At 35.1% G+C, this 16,186-nt stretch overlaps 1 protein-coding gene and 1 pseudogene across 3 annotated transcripts in view; both read right to left on the bottom strand.

The window, feature by feature from the left end:
• The window catches only part of JAK2 (Janus kinase 2), a 90,771-nt gene that overhangs the window by 42,540 nt on the left and 32,045 nt on the right, over positions 1-16,186 (bottom strand). For all 3 annotated transcript variants that reach the window (XM_039883242.1, XM_039883389.1, XM_039883307.1), the window contains exons 3-5: positions 14,383-14,633; positions 5,696-5,819; positions 4,362-4,479 (exon numbers count right to left, since the gene is read on the bottom strand). In XM_039883242.1, the coding sequence (XP_039739176.1) occupies positions 4,362-4,479; positions 5,696-5,819; positions 14,383-14,608 (468 nt within the window). In that variant the 5' untranslated portion in view covers positions 14,609-14,633. The remainder of the gene's footprint in view (positions 1-4,361; positions 4,480-5,695; positions 5,820-14,382; positions 14,634-16,186) is intronic.
• LOC120599885 (uncharacterized) lies at positions 1,024-1,142 on the bottom strand (annotated as a pseudogene).

Genomic DNA, 16,186 nt, shown 5'->3' on the forward strand with positions numbered 1-16,186 from the left:
CTAGAAGTACTTTAAAAAAATAAAGTATATTCAGGGAGACTCTTTAAGAGGCTGCTGTAATGGTTCAGATGTGAGGTAATAAGGACCTGACATAGGGAATAGAAGACATTAAAAGAGTCTTAAAATTGCTAACTTTATAATTATATATAAAGAATAAAGAAAAGGGAAAAACAGAATTTCCAAGATTTTGATCTGGATCATTTAAGGATATGGATAAAATCAGATTGAACAGTAATAGGAGAAGAGAAAGGAGAAAACATAAATAATACCAATATTCTTTAATAAGATAAATAAATAATAATAATAAATAATAGCAATTTTCTTTAAAAGAAAAGTAAGAGCTATAATATTAGCTGGAATACCAATATTTAACCAAGGTTTTAAACTGGATAAGAGAAATATAAGACCTTCTTCTATATTTTTTGTATGTATTGCCCTTCTTCTGATGTAACTTATGAAATTAAAGTTTTACATAAATTCTTTAAAAATAATTTTATTAAAAGAAATAAATATGCATTTAAAAGTATATTTTTTGTTAACTTTCTATTAACAAATAAACTATATTACATAAAAGACACAAACAATGAAGTAATCAGTATTAACCGAAACAAAATCCTAAATGTTGGTAATAAAAAATTAATTCAGGGAAGGAGCTAAAGTTCTTTTTGTACGATTTCAAATACTTATTTACTACACTTTTGAAAATGGGCATTTAAGTTATTCTGATTAGGAAGGAGCTATTGATAGCTGATGGCTAGGTAGATTCTTTTTTAATAGCTTGCTTTAGTTCCATATACTGTATAGGATCAGTGGATAATAAATTCTGTTCATGAAGATATTCTGTGGAACTCATGCCCCAAAGAAAACAAATACACGAAAAACCAGTGAGAGCAGTGCTAAGAACACAATCACCCAAATATCCAATAGAGAAAAGTTACAAATGAAATACAGTCCCAAATGCCAAAATGTATTATTATTATTATTATTATTATTTATTTATTTTTTATTTATTTATTTTTTTACCACCTACAGCACCTAGTATTCCTAGGTGGTCTCCCATCCAAGTACTAACCAGGCCCAACCCTGCTTAGCTTCTGAGATCAGACGAGATTGGGCACATTCAGGGTGGCATTGCTGTAGACAGTATTATTATTTTAAACTAGTTTTCCTTAAACATCACAGAATAAATACTTTCATGTAATTAAAACTGTAGAAAATAGTTTTTTATCTGGGTAGCTGACAATAGATGAAGAATTTTTATCTGCATTTAGCCAGAAATATAAGAAAACGGTTATAATCACAAAATAAGAAATGAACCAAAGAAAGAAGAACATGGAGTAAATATCTTTTTTCTTTTTTCAAAATACATATGAATTAACTAAAGGTTGTTCACATGGCAGCAGTTTATGTATTCCTGAGAGGCCATATTTGGTGATAAAAAGACAATCTTCAGGAAAAAAATGAATTTAAAAGGGGCAGCACACCTTTGGCTTTTTATTTGCTTACCTGTTCCAAATCTATCTTTCTTTTTATTTGTTTACCTGTTCCAAATCTATCTTTCTATAATACTGTCTTACATACTCTAAAGACAGTTTAGTGGCTAAACTATTTTTTTAGTTAATTTAAAAAGTCAACAGTCTTACTCTCTGGTAATGTCATTGGTCAAATTCACTTTATTGTCTCTAATATGCATACAGTCTAATTTGATATCAATACACTTGGAGAATAAGTTAATCGTGATTTTATTTTTTGGGGGGACACAGATTTACAGAAATAGAAACACTAAAAAGTAGAAAAATGCATATAGTATTGTCTAGACACAATTTAAGATTCCATGGTGAAATTATTTTGCTATCCTAAATATGAAAATCCTTCCTAGTAAAACAAAATGGGAAATCGCCTATAATTTCTCTAGATCAAAAATATGAGATATCATAGTATTAGTATTAGGATAAAATAAATGAATGAATACTTTAGGAAAACTTGCCTTATTAATGAGACTTAACTAACATGCCACCAAAATAAATCAGTTCTGCAGTATAGATGAAATAATATAATGATAAAAGCAGCAAAAAGTCATAACCTCATAGTATACCATTCTCAAAAGCCCCTCTCTCTCTTTTCTTAATGGTTACTGAAACAAAAGAAGCTTAATAAAAGTTGACTGGTGGTCAAATGATTTTTGAAAAGAGTACCAAGACCATCAATGGAGAAGAGTCTTCCCAACAAATGGTACTGAGAAAATTGGATATCCACAAGCAAAAGGATAAAGTTGAACCCTTATCTTACACCATATATAAAAATTTATTTAAAAATGTACCGAAGACTTAACTGTAAGAGCTAAAACCATAAAACACTTAGAAAATATAGGGAAAAGCTTCATGATATTAGATCTGGCAATGATTTCTTAACTATGACACCAAAAGCACAGATAAAAAATAGATAAATTGGACTACATAAAAATTAAAAACTTGTGCATAGACACAATGAACAAAGTGAAAAGCAAACCTATGGAATGGGAGAAAATATCTGCAACTCATATATCTGATAAAGGGTTAATAACCAGAAAATAAAAAATACTTATAACTCAATAACACACAAAAAAATGATTAAAAAAATGAGCAAAAGATTTAAATAGAAATTTCCCTCAAAGAGATATATTTCATAATATATTTCATATATTTCATAAGCCAATAAGCTTAAGGAAAAAATGCTCATCACTAATCACTAGGGAAATGCAAATCAACACTACAAGATACCACTTCACACTGATCAGAATGGCTATTATCCAAAAAAAAGTAAGTGAGTGTTGGTGAGGATGTGGAGAAACTGGAACAACTGTACACTGCTAATAGGAATATAAAATGGTGCAGCTGCTATGGGAAACAGTATAGCAGTTCCTCAAAAGAATTAAAAGTAGAATTACCATATGATTCAATTAATTCCTTCTGGATATATATCCAAAGGAATGAAAGTGGGGTCTCAAAGATATATATGTACACCCATGTTCATTGCAGCATTATTCACAAGAGCCAAAAGATGGAAGTAACCCAAGTATCCATCAACAGATGAACAGATAAACAAGATCTAGTACTATGTACAAGAGAATATTCAGCCTTAAAAAAGAAGGAAATTCTGACACACACTATAACATGAATGAACCTTGAATTCATTATGCTAAGAGAAATAAGCCAGTCTCAGAAGAATAAATATTGTATAATTCCACTAAATGAGGTACCTGGAATAGGAGAAGTCACAGAGAAATTAGACAGGTGCCTGCCAGGGGCCAGAAGAAGAGAGGAATGGAGAGTTATTATTTAATGGGTTGAAGTTTCAGTTTAGGAAGATAAAAAATGTTCTGATGATAAGTGCTAGTGATGATTACACCAGAATGTGAAATGTACTTAATTAATGGCACTGATCCATCTAGTCAAAAATAGTTAAAATGGTAAATTTTATTAAGTATATTTTACCACAATAAAAAAAAGTAGGTTGTTCTCATATCCTAAAAGAGAAATATTTTTTGTTGTTCACAAACTGAGCTAGACCTACTACAAATCTTAGAAAAGTGAGCCATGAGGATCTGTGGGATTATTTCTTATGATATTAGCAAATCTAATTTAGAACTCCTTAATCTGACACCTTAGAGATAACAAGAACGTATCTTTGTCCAAAAGCACAAATACCTTTTTTTCCTTTATTTTTTACTCCTTAGTCTTCTGGCACATAAAAACAAAAGTTATTTAATGATAAAACACTTCAATTACCATTTAAATCAAGGTAATAGATTGTAAAAAGCATTACGAAATGCTCAAATACACTACAAAAATTTAACATAATACTATTAATAAACAAATAACTGGAACCCAGCTCTCAGACTAAGTATCAACATCCAGCCACCCTCATAAGAGGAGCTACACAAACTATTATAGCTCACTTTTTATGCAGCATCTAGTATCTTAATATTTCATTCTCCACTATTTAAGTCTGAAATTGTTCAGGAATTAAAAAAACTTCTTTAAAGAAATTTTACTTATAGTCCAGCCACTTATGTCTATATGAATCATGTTGTAAAACTCAGTCTAAACTTTGTGAAATTGTTAAAGTAATCTAAAGCACTAAAATAAAAAAAGAAAATTCAAAAGGGCCAATTCAAAGAATGTTTGTAAAAGAGATTCTATTATCCATAAACCACAGGGTTAAAATTAGTGATTAAAAGATTCAATTTTGTTACCTATTTGCACCTATGCAAGATGGAACATCAGTTTTCCCATATATGAAGATTTTCCTGATTAAAGGTACACTACACAGCAAGATATTTATCATTTAACACATGTACAAGTAAGATAATATAATTATACCTGAGCAAAAAGGTACGACATGACAAAGTCGTCAAGAAGAGGAGCTTCAGCACCTCGAGATATTCCATGTCGATAGGTTCTGTTGCTGCCATTACAATACCAGTAAGGAAAGTAATATCTACAAAACAGTTAAAACATTCTGTCAGCCTCCAAACAGTTAAAATACAAACATACTATGTTTATATAACCACTTCCAGCATACCAACAGGTATTATCCCATAATTAGAAAACACAGCTAACAGCACTAAATACAGGTTGGGAACCAAAGAAAATCTGGATTAAGATCATACTAAAAATATAGGTAGAAGATACAAGAAACATAATTGTAAAATCAATATACTGCCTTCTTTCATGCACAGAATTTAGAAGCAACAGGAAACAGAGAAATGTAGAAATATGCTTATTACTGATGCCTGTAGATTTGTTATTTTCTATGTTAACAATCATATCTCCAAATAATGACTTTTTATTTCTTTTTGTCAATTATGAACCTTTTTTTTCTTACCTTACTGTACTGTTTAGAACTCCACTAAAATCCTAAACAGAAGATCCTATCCTTATTTCTATCTTATTCCTAATTTTAAAGAGACTGCTTCTAACATTTTATCATTTAAGAATATTATTTGCTACATGTTTTTTATAGATATCCTTTATCATGGTAAGGATGTCTCACTTGAGTCTTGGGTAATTAAGGCTTCCTTTTCTTTTTAAAATTACTAATGAGTCCATGCTATTTTTTACTATGCAACACTGACTCTTTGTATTGAATGGATCTATTTCATAAGAGACATAGATCAAACTCATTTCTTTATTTCAACCTTCTGAGTAGAGAAGTACCTCTGAATTTCTCTAGATTGGTATTACATATTATCATAAATTATTAAACAAATTAACTTATAATTTGAGGCTGTAATAAACACTGGCAAAGTCCTTCCTTCATTTCAACTTTTGTAAAAAGTTGTAAAAAAAGAAGAGCTGTGAAATTAAACATAAAACATAAAACATAAAACATCGAATTTCCTGGGAAACTAGCAGTATTCCAAACATTTAGGAATTTGCTGGTAAAGCCATGCTCACTCTTTAAAATTTTTAATTATAACCATAAGTAGTAAAGCAGCACCTCACCAGAACAGCTTTATTCTCAGAACTTTCTAGTTAAAGAAGATGTGTGAATATTTCCTCTAGTGGAGAAACAGAGTCTTAAATGAAGAAGATTAAATGCTGATTGGTTCTGGTCTGATATTAAGCACCTCGCAATTAAAAAAATGTGTTCAATAATTTCTCCCACTTTGTCTTTTTACCATTAAGCGAGTCACTTTAAAAGAGAAAAGTACCTTATTCTGTAGAGTACATTATGTCTGGCTGAGTCATCTACATGGAAGACATGGTTGGGTGGATACCACATCCTTTCTGTTTCATTCATTAAAGCAAACATACTATGATACACAGGTGTGATTCCTAGGAAAGAAGCAGAAAAAGAAATGATTACAAATAATTAAAAGTACATTACATTAACATCTATAATTTGTAGTGGGTCTGAAGTAATAATTCGAAATCAGCACAAAATGCAGTAGCAGTTAAAATCTTTTGGTTCAACATGACTTAACATTGAATTCTTAATTAAATATCTTTTTCCTCTATATTTTAAGATACTCCCCTATATTTTAAGGGACTCTTTCAAGCAGATTTTAAAAAATACATCATCCAATTTTTTCAGTTGTCTCTACAGAAAGATTGATCCAAATCTGTGTGTTTTAATTGAGAAAAGCATCAAATAACTAAAATATTTAGAAGTTACTGGATACTTTTAAGAGAACAGCGAAATAGCTTTATTTTTAAATGTCAAGTTTTATACAATACACTCGTACTTATATGCTCTGCACTATTTAAACTTAGAATGAAAAATTTTAATTGTCAACTTAAATTACAATGGTATGTGTTTTCAAAGATATTTTTGGAGGGACATTAACAAAAGGTTGAAGGCCGCTGAAATTTTTAAAAACTATATAAAACATCTAAGGCACACAATTAATGCTTTTTATTTCCAAGCACATACAGAACATTCACACACACATACATACATACACACACTCCACTACAATCATGTGGGGATTAAAAACGAGTCTCTAAAAATGCCAGAGAATAATCATACTGAGCATGTTCTCCAATCACATTTATTTGAAGACAAGAAAACAAAAATATTTTTATTTTAGTGATATTTTTATTTTATTCTTTTCCACTACAGGCAAAAATGACACCAACTTGACACACCGAAAACAAAAATTTTTAATTTTTATTGAGATTATTACACAACTGTATACTCATGGGTATGTAATAATTTCAGTAAGTTACATATAAAAACATTATTCAGTAACAACTTTTAAACTATATCCTTACATTCATTCTTGTATTTACAAATTCTTCTAAATATCTCACAGATCATAGGAGAGATAACAACAGAAATTAAAGAGTATTTACAATGATCATTATCATGTATTAAAAATTATGAAATACGACTAAAATGTTGCTCAAGAGGGAAAACTGTAGCTTTAACGTGCTTATATTAGAAAATAACAGATTGACCTAAGTTACCTAACTCAATATTGGCAAACAATAGAGTAATCCCAAAGACAGCTGAAGGGACATGACAGAATAGAAGTTAACAGAATAAAAATTTAATAAAGAGAATCAACAAATAAAAGCTATTAGCAATGACTAATGAAAAAAACAAGCCTTTTTAAAATCTGATCCAGAAAAAAAAGGCACAGATAAATACTAAGAATTTTTAGTAAGTTATGAAGACAAAAAGAGAGTGCTACTGTGAACTGAGCATGAGAGGGATCTAGGCTGCACGCTCATTATGAGAATCTAATACCTGATGATCTGCGGTGGAGCTGCGGCAGTGACACTTGACCTGGGATGCAGCTGCAAATATAGATTAACACTAGCAGAGAGGTCTGACTGCACAGAGACCATAATAAATCAATTGCTTGCAGACTCATATCAAAACCCTATCAGAGAGTTGCAAGTGACAATTAAGCTGCATCTGGTGATAGGCTTTATAGTGGCAAGCGAGTTGATGTACTTCAATTGTACAGCTGCATCTGGTGACAGGCTTTAAGTCAGAATCCAACACTTATGTTAGTCTGCGCATGGCTCGTCCATTATTGTATTTACCACATCGGCCCATGCCTCTTTCCCATACTGCACATTTTGTCTTAGTCACATTTTTGGTAAGCTCTAGCCAAAATGAGTAAAAAACAAACACTACTGGGGAGCTTCTCTGAAAAGCGGGAAAGTCCCAATGATGAGACAGCATAAGACTCTAAGACTGCCAGCAAAAAGAAAGCTATATTTAAAAGAAAATACCAAGAGTCCTACTTAAATTACAGGTTCACTGCAACAGGTGATTCATATTCTCCAAGCTCACTTTGTATAATATGTGGCGACCAGCTATCCAACAAAATCATGTAACCTTTAAAACTGCTTCACCACATGGAGACCAAGCACCCTGTATTAAAAGATAACACTTTGGAGTTTTGTTTTGTTTTGTTTTTAAATGTGAACACGAAGAACAGAAACAATTATTGAAGGCCACCACTTCATCAAATGTGTCTGCACTGAGAGCATCACCCTTTAGTGGCTAACCGCATTGCTAAAGCTAAGAAGCCCTTTACTATTGGTGAAGAGTTGATCCTGCCTGCTACTAAGGACATTTGTTGTGAACTTTTAGGAGAGGCTGTAGTTCAAAAGGTGGCACGTGTTCCTCTTTTGGCTAGCACAATAACTAGACAAACCGATGAAGCAGCAGAAGCATAATTGTTAGAGAGGTTAATGAGTCACTGTGGTACACAATCCAGTTTGGCAAGTCTACTGATGTTGACAAGGCAACAATGTTTGTTTCTGTGTGCTATATTTTTCAGAAGGATGTGCATGAGGATATGTTATGTGCACTTTTGTTGCCAATCAACACCACAGGTGCAGAACCATTAAAGTCTTTCAATGATTACATAACGAGAAAACTGAATTAGTCATTTTGTGTTGGTATATGCATGGACAGAGCGGCTACCATGACTGGACGGCTTTCTGGTTTCACTACTCGGGTCAAAGAGGTTGCTTCTGAATGTGAGTCTATGCACTGTGTCATCCATAGAAAAATGCTGGCTAGCCAAACAATGTCACCTGAACTTAATGACATTTTGCGGGATGTGATTAAAATTATCAACCACATTAAAGTACATACCCTTGACTCACATCTGTTTGTGCAGCAGTGAGGAGGTGGATGCAGAGCACACACGTCTTCTCATATACACAGAAGTGGATGGCTTTCTAAAGGTAAATCGCTAGCCAGAGTTTCTCAATTATGAGAGCTGCTCCAGAGATTTCTTTTAGAAAAATAGTGACCACTGGCAGCACATTTCAGTGACACAGAATGGGTGGCAAAACTTGCTTACTTGTGTGACATATTCAATCTGCTTAATCAACTCAATCTGTCACTTCAGGGGAGAACGACAACTGTGTTCAAGATGGCAGATAAAGTGGCTGCATTCAAAGCCAAACTGGAATTATGGGGGCAACGAGTGAACATTGGGATTTTTGACATGTTTCAAACAATAACAGAGATTTTGAGAGAGACTGAGAATCAGGGCCTTTTTTCTCCCAGCTGGTGCATGATCACCTATCTTGGCTTTCAAAAGAGTTTGAGTATTACTTCCCAACCACAAAAGACCTCTGAACTGAGAAGGAATGGATCTGCGACCCATTTGTGAATAAGCTAGGTGAATTGACTTTGTCTGTACCAGAAGAGGATCAACTGCTTGAGACTGAAAATCATGGTGGCCTTAAAAGTATGTTTGAGACAACTTCAAATCTCCATACGTTATAGATTAAAGTCAAGGCAGAATATCCTGAGTTTGCCACAAAAGTGCTGGAAAGCCTGATTCCATTTCCAACATCCCATCTTCATGAAGCAGTGTTTTCTGCAGTGACAGCAACCAAAATGAGATTACGGAGTAAACTGGACATAAGCAACACATTTTGGGTGTCACTGTCTCCCATTACCCCCAGATAGGGCTGTCTAATTGCAGGAAAACAAGCTTAGGGCTCCTAATGAATCTGCATTATGGTGAGTTATATAATTATTTCATTATATATCACAATGTAATAATAATATAAATAAAATGCATAATAAATGTAATGTGCCTAAATCATCCTGAAACATCCCCACCGCCCTACCTCCCCGGGGTCAGTGGAAAATTTGTCTTCCACAAAACCGGTCACTGGTGCCGAAAAGACTGGGGATCACTACTATAACAAGCACAAGATGGATATGGGAAATACAAAAATGAAAAATAGTGCCTAACTTTAAGAATCTCATAGTGTAGTAGATGACACAGAGAAGCCACTGGAGAATTATAACTCAAGAGGGTAAGTATAATGATAGTAGACCATAAGAAAACACAGTAGTACAGAGAAGAGGTGACAAAGATTCTTTGCTTGACCAAATTTTAGTCAGGCTCCTCTGAACCCTTCCCCAGTAAGGCCCATCCAGGTACTTCCTTATAGAATCAAGTTTTAGCAAGAATCCTCCTAAGTCCCTTTAGCAACAATTCCCTACCTTTGCTATATCAAACTCCTCTTCCTTACTAGGTAATATCTGATCACTTTGGCCTGCCTTGAGCAAGAATCCTCAGCCAGAATCCCCCTAGACTTGATGTCTCCTCTTAATGTTCCATTCACCAATGCCCCCACCTAACAGGCTCCTTAGTTATAAATCCCAGCTTGCTCAGGTTGTATTCAGAATTATGCCCCCTTGTATAGTGAATAATCTTCCCCAATTACAATACGTTTTTTGTTTGTTTTGTTTTGTTTTGTTTTTAAACAAAATCCATCTTCATCACTTTAACTTCTGCCTGGCTCTGGTTTTCTTTAACAAAGGTGAAAAAAAAATTATCATGAAGTCAAATGGAGTAAAGACGTCAATGAAGGCTTCTGAAAAGGTAATGAATAAGCTGAAAGCACATGAGGATTTAGCTACTCTATGTAATTGTAGGCGGAGTACATAAAATGTGCATAGGCATGGAGGATCAACTGCAAATGCTCCTGGTGCTAAAATAGTTATACGGAAAAGAAAAAAGAGGTGCTATACAGCATAGAGTTACAGACATGAGCATGTTACAGAATGAGCATGTAACCTGACTGGACAAAGATAATTTTGATGTATGCCTAGTGTCCCAGCATAATTATTAATAACATATCTTTTCATTCCAAAAGTGTTCCAGTTTGAATAGTACTGACCAAGTTATACAGCGTCACCTTGGAGTTAGATATGAGTTAAGCCTGAGCTCAAGCATTTACTAACTAGGTAAACTTGTGATAGTTAATCTCCCTAGGCCTGTATGCCATCATCTTTATAAAGAGAATAAAAATGAGTTAACAGAATAGTTGGAAGGATAAAATACGATAACATGAATAAAGTGTTTAGCAAAATAGATGACATGTAACATGGGTTCCATTGTAAAGACCCAGGAATGTAAGTAATTATTTTTTGTTTTCCCTAACTGAATGGACCTAATTTACATGTAATTGAAGAGATAACAGCCAAGAATTTTCCATACTTAAACAAAGACACTGACCCACAAACTCAACAAGCTCAGAGAGCCCAAGTAAAATAAAGACAAAGCAACACATATGTACACTGCAGTCAAACTGTTGAAGATCAACAATAGAAAAAAAATCTTAAAAGTAGCCAGAGAATAGAAACTAGAAGAAACATCAATCAGTAGAAGAATAACCGAAAATGACATGGATGGTAGAATTACCTATAAAGAAAGTTAAATGAAGTACTATAATATGTTCTACTTATTAAAGAAGGTAGAACAAAAGATGAACATGATGAGGTAATGGAAATGATTAAAAAGAAATCAAAAAAACTGACGTCAGAAAATATCAAAAGGTCTAACTAATGAGGTCCAAAAGATGAGAAACAAGAGTACACAAATATCATGAAAATTATAAACTCATAGATCCAAGAGGCCCAACAAAACACAAGCAGAGAAAACAGAAAGAAATCTACAAAGTATGTCATAATCAAATTTCCAAAAACCAGTGATTAGAAATGCTGGTTCTAACTCTAAATAGGTACATCTTAAAAACAATCTTATCCTAATGAGATCTTGGTGATACTGCTCACATCAAAGCAGAGCTGACAATGGTTTCCAACTTTACAGCCTTTCGTTATTCTCTGATTTAATTCTTTCCACAGCAGAGCCAACCCATTTATTCATTTGCCAAATGCTGAATGAACGCCTAAATCATCTCGATTGGTCACAATTTTCAGTGTTAAAGATTAGGGCCCTGAGAACTCTACTTCCAAAACCATCAAAAGAAATTCTAAGGTCAGGTTAAAGAAAAAAGAGTAATTTGGGCAATTTTCTCATCTTTAACAGAAAGAGAACAGTACCTACACACCCTAATGTTGTAAGTATTGAATAACATGTGTAAAAGACTTGGCGCAGTGTCAATAAATTTTAACTCACTGAAAAAATGTTGGACAACATGTTCTGCAGCTGCAACATTAACTCCATATTCCACTCTACTCTTTAGGCACCGAATTAAAAATAAAAGTCACTTACATATATATATTTCTCCTAAAAACTTTTATAATTAGAGACTACTATAGATCAACATACTTCATTAAATACAAATATCTCAATATTAAAACTCCTTTATAAGTTATAAAATATTTTATCAAATAATCAAAGCCATACTAAAAAGGGTTGTTAATATAAGTTTTGATTGCAGCTAGATACAATGAAGGGCATTTGGGGATGGGAAGAGAAGGTATACTAGGTATCTGAGCAGCACAGTCAAGGAAGAGTAACTGGCAAAGGGCTGAGAGAGAGATGGGAGGGTTCCAAGAGATAACTTGACATAGCTATTTAGTCTAAACTTTGTTGTCTCTATGCTATGGAAAATTATCTCATATCCTATATTTTACATATAACTTGTCAAGGCTGTAGATATGAGGTGAGGATAATTGTCTCTCCAGTTCACAGATTTCTGACCAAGCAGAATAATAACTGAACATGACACAGAGAATATCAGGAAAGCCTGGATTTTGAGGCCGATGCTGTGACTGGATGACAACTTTTGGGTACCCTCTTTGAGGAAGGGGAAAGTTTATTCTCAATACTGAATAAAGGAAAAGTAATATTTGTGACCAACAGGACATATTGTAGTATTCTATGTTATTGTTCGGCAAATATTCTCTCTTCTCTTCCCAGTCCCTACCCTGTCATAACCACTAGTCTATTGTCCACATGCGTAAGTCTCTGTTTTCACATTCAAAATATGTTCATTCCATCCCAACAGCCCTCAGAGTCTTAACTCATTCCACCATCAACTCAAAACTCTGAACTTCAAAGTCTCATCTAAATATCATCAAAATCAGATTTGGGTGAGACTCAAGTATGGTTCATCCTGAGGCAAACTTCTCTCCAGCTATGAACCTGTGAAATTAAACAAGGTATGTGCTTCCAAAATACAATGGTGGGACAGGCATAGGAGAGACATTTACATCCCAAAAGGAGTTAAGAAGAATATAATGATGGGTCCCAAGCAGGGACCAGTCTAAAACCTAATAGGACAAATTCCATTAGACCTTCGGGCATGAGAGTAAGTCTCTTAGACTTGATGATCTGACATCCAGGGCCTTGCGCTCTGAGCCTGTGGTAGGAGGGGCAGCCCTGATGATTTCTGAATTGCCTTCAGAGTCATTCTTCCACTATTTCAGGGGACAGCTCCTGGAATCTGTTGAGATGGCTAATCCACACTAATTATCAAATGGTTGCTTGGCCACCTCCTTAGTGTTCTCTTCTGAACACACTTTCTCATTTTTTACATCATGGATTGGCTGAGAATTTTCCAAATCTTTAAGCTTTGCTTTCTTTTTGCTGAACAATTCCATCTTTAAGTCATTTTTCTCTTTCCGCATTTTAATATAAAGTCAGGATTCACCAACCTGCATCTTCAACAGTTTGCTAAGGTAAAGATCTAATTTCATTGCTCACGAAACTCTAAAATGCAAACACAATTCAGGCAAGTACTATGCCACTTCACGACAAGGACTGCTTTTTCTCCAGTTTCCAATAACATGTTCCTCATTTGTGTTTAAGACCTCATCAAAATGGCCTTTACCATCCGTATTTCTACGAACATTCTGTTCAAGATTACTTAAGTATTATCTAAGAAGATTGAGGTTTTCTCTACAGCTCTCCTCTTCTTCATGAGTCCTCACCAGAACTGCCTTTAAAGGTCTGTTCACAAGAATGTAGGCTTTCTCTACCATGCACCTCTATACTCTTCCATTACCCATTATCCAGTTCCAAAGCCACTTCCACATTTTTAGGTATTTGTTACAGCATCCCCCCATTTCTCAGTACCAATTTTTGTCTTAGTCCATTTGGGATACTGTAACAAAAATACCATAGACTAAGTAACTTATAAACAATAGAAATTTCTCACAATTCTGGAAGCTGGAAAGTACAAAATCAAGGTGCTGGCAGATTCAGTGTCATTAATGAGAACCCACTCATTGTTCATAGATGGTTCATCTTTGATTTCTCTTTTTAACTATGTCCTTACATGGCAGAAGGGGCAAAGATGCTCTCTGGAGTTTCTTCTATAAGGGAACTAATCTCATTGATGAGGGATCTGTCCAATGACCTAATTGCTTCCCATAGGTCCTACCTCCAAATATCATGACCTTGGGGGAATAGGTTTCAACATGAATTTTAAGGAAGCACAAACATGTAGTCTATATGACTAGCCCAAGGCAGATTTACCTTAAATTCTACTCTAGTGATGTTCTCCTTTTTTATACATGTGAAAACACATGTTAGCCATATAAGCATTAAAAAAACACACACACACACAGTATACAACATGTATTAGAGTAGTATGATTAAAGCAATGATCTCTTCAGAAGAAAAAAAACAAACAAACTATTTTTAAAACCTACCACAGGCTTTAGAAGCAGCAACACAAATTTCTTCTGCAACATACTCCCCACTTGGAAACTTCAGGTAATCGCCCTCAGTTTTCCCAAGGGAATGATAAAGATACACTTGTAGAACTGGGTCTATATGCTTCACAGAATTGGCATTTCCAGGAATATCACCATTCTGATGTACAGGAGACATGGATGTTCCTTCCATTTCCGTCATTGTAAGGCAAGCCATTTCCATGCAGAGCCTTTTTCAGAATGTTTGCCTGTAAGAGAAAACAACAGTTACAAACGAAAGTGATACTGATAAAGTATCCTTTCTATACTTTCTATACTTTATGTCAGGAGTACTCACTGACAACAGAGACTCTTGTCAAATCTATTTGTTAGGTTGTTAAGTAGACATGAGTGACTGGGGAATGAAGGCCCCCTGCAAAGACCTCCCTTAGGACCTTCCTGAAACACCCATTTTACAGTTAGAAATTACCCCTACATAATGAGGCATGAAGAAGTAAAAAGCCATAAAATAGCCACTGGTTTGGTCCAGCCACAAGTACTAGTGCAGTTAGTTCTACACTAACCTTCTCATAACCTTAGCCTCATTATCCCATCATTATAATATCATGCATATGCCTGGAAGTTCATTAATCTAATTATAACAGACTGCATTCTAGGTAACTACATGCACAGTAGGCAAGGGGTTATATAACAGCCAAATGTCAATCAAAATGACCTCACATACCAATCATCTAGCACCACCCCTGTAAACACACATCCAGAAGCCAATATGACTCACACAGAAGTTCTACAAGGCTGCAGTCTTCTCTGACACAACCCCTTTCTTTCTTGAAATGTACTTTCAATAAATCTTACTTTTCCTAAATCTCACTGATTTGTAATTCTTTACTGCATCCGCAGAAAGAACTGAGGACCCTCAATGCCACCGGGGCAAGGATGGGTTTTAGATCTCCCCAATGGTAAGTGGTGCTGGACCCAGGTGGTCTTGGTAAGACCTAGGCCTCGCCCCTCTTGGCTAGACGCCCTTCTGCCTACTCTCTTATCTCTATTCTGGCCACTCTTTCATCTGAAGCTTCTCATTTTCTCCTGAGTGAGAGACCAGGGGTGCGGTTGTCCTCTTCTCATCATTCCCCTTCTGACCTATTACCTTACAGTTGTTTTCTGCTCCCTACTTGGTTTCTCTGCCCGCAATCTCAATTGCCTCCCTAATTGATTTCTTCACCCATGGTCTTATTTTCCTCTCCCTCGTTGGAGAGGGCGGCCTTTCCCTTTTGAGAAAGGGCTTTTCCATGCCGGAGAGCCAAGCTGCATGGTAAGCAATTGCCTCCCCCAAGCGGAAGAGGGGTTTCCTTTCCCATCCCATGGTCTGCGAAGTAGATATTTGTTTTCTTTTGTAACACTGCATGGCCACACTATAAATTCCCCAATGGGGAAACCTGGCCTATTAATGTGAGCATTAATTATAACAACATACTCCAATTAGATCTTTATTGCAAACAGCAGGGTAAATGGTCGGAGCCTTTTTCCTACTCCTAGAAAACGATTTCCTCTTACAGAAAGGCAGACTTAACTACCTTAGCCTTACTTCATACTAGTAAGTCTTTCTCTTCTGAATTTTCCTCTGTGGAACTGTCAGCTTCTTTCACTCCCCCTGGCTAGCTGACCAGCATCACTCCCTCCCCATCCCTTCCATTTTCCCAGGAGGCTGCGCGCAGTGCCGGAGACAGGAAAGAGCTGCCAGGAAGACGGGGGTCGGTGCTCAGCTTCAGGTGCCGCAGGGTGCATGCACACACCTCTCAAT

The sequence above is a fragment of the Pteropus medius genome, unplaced genomic scaffold (genome assembly GCF_902729225.1).
Source record: "Pteropus medius unplaced genomic scaffold, Ma_sr-lr_union100, whole genome shotgun sequence".
NCBI classification, from domain to species: domain Eukaryota; kingdom Metazoa; phylum Chordata; class Mammalia; order Chiroptera; family Pteropodidae; genus Pteropus; species Pteropus medius.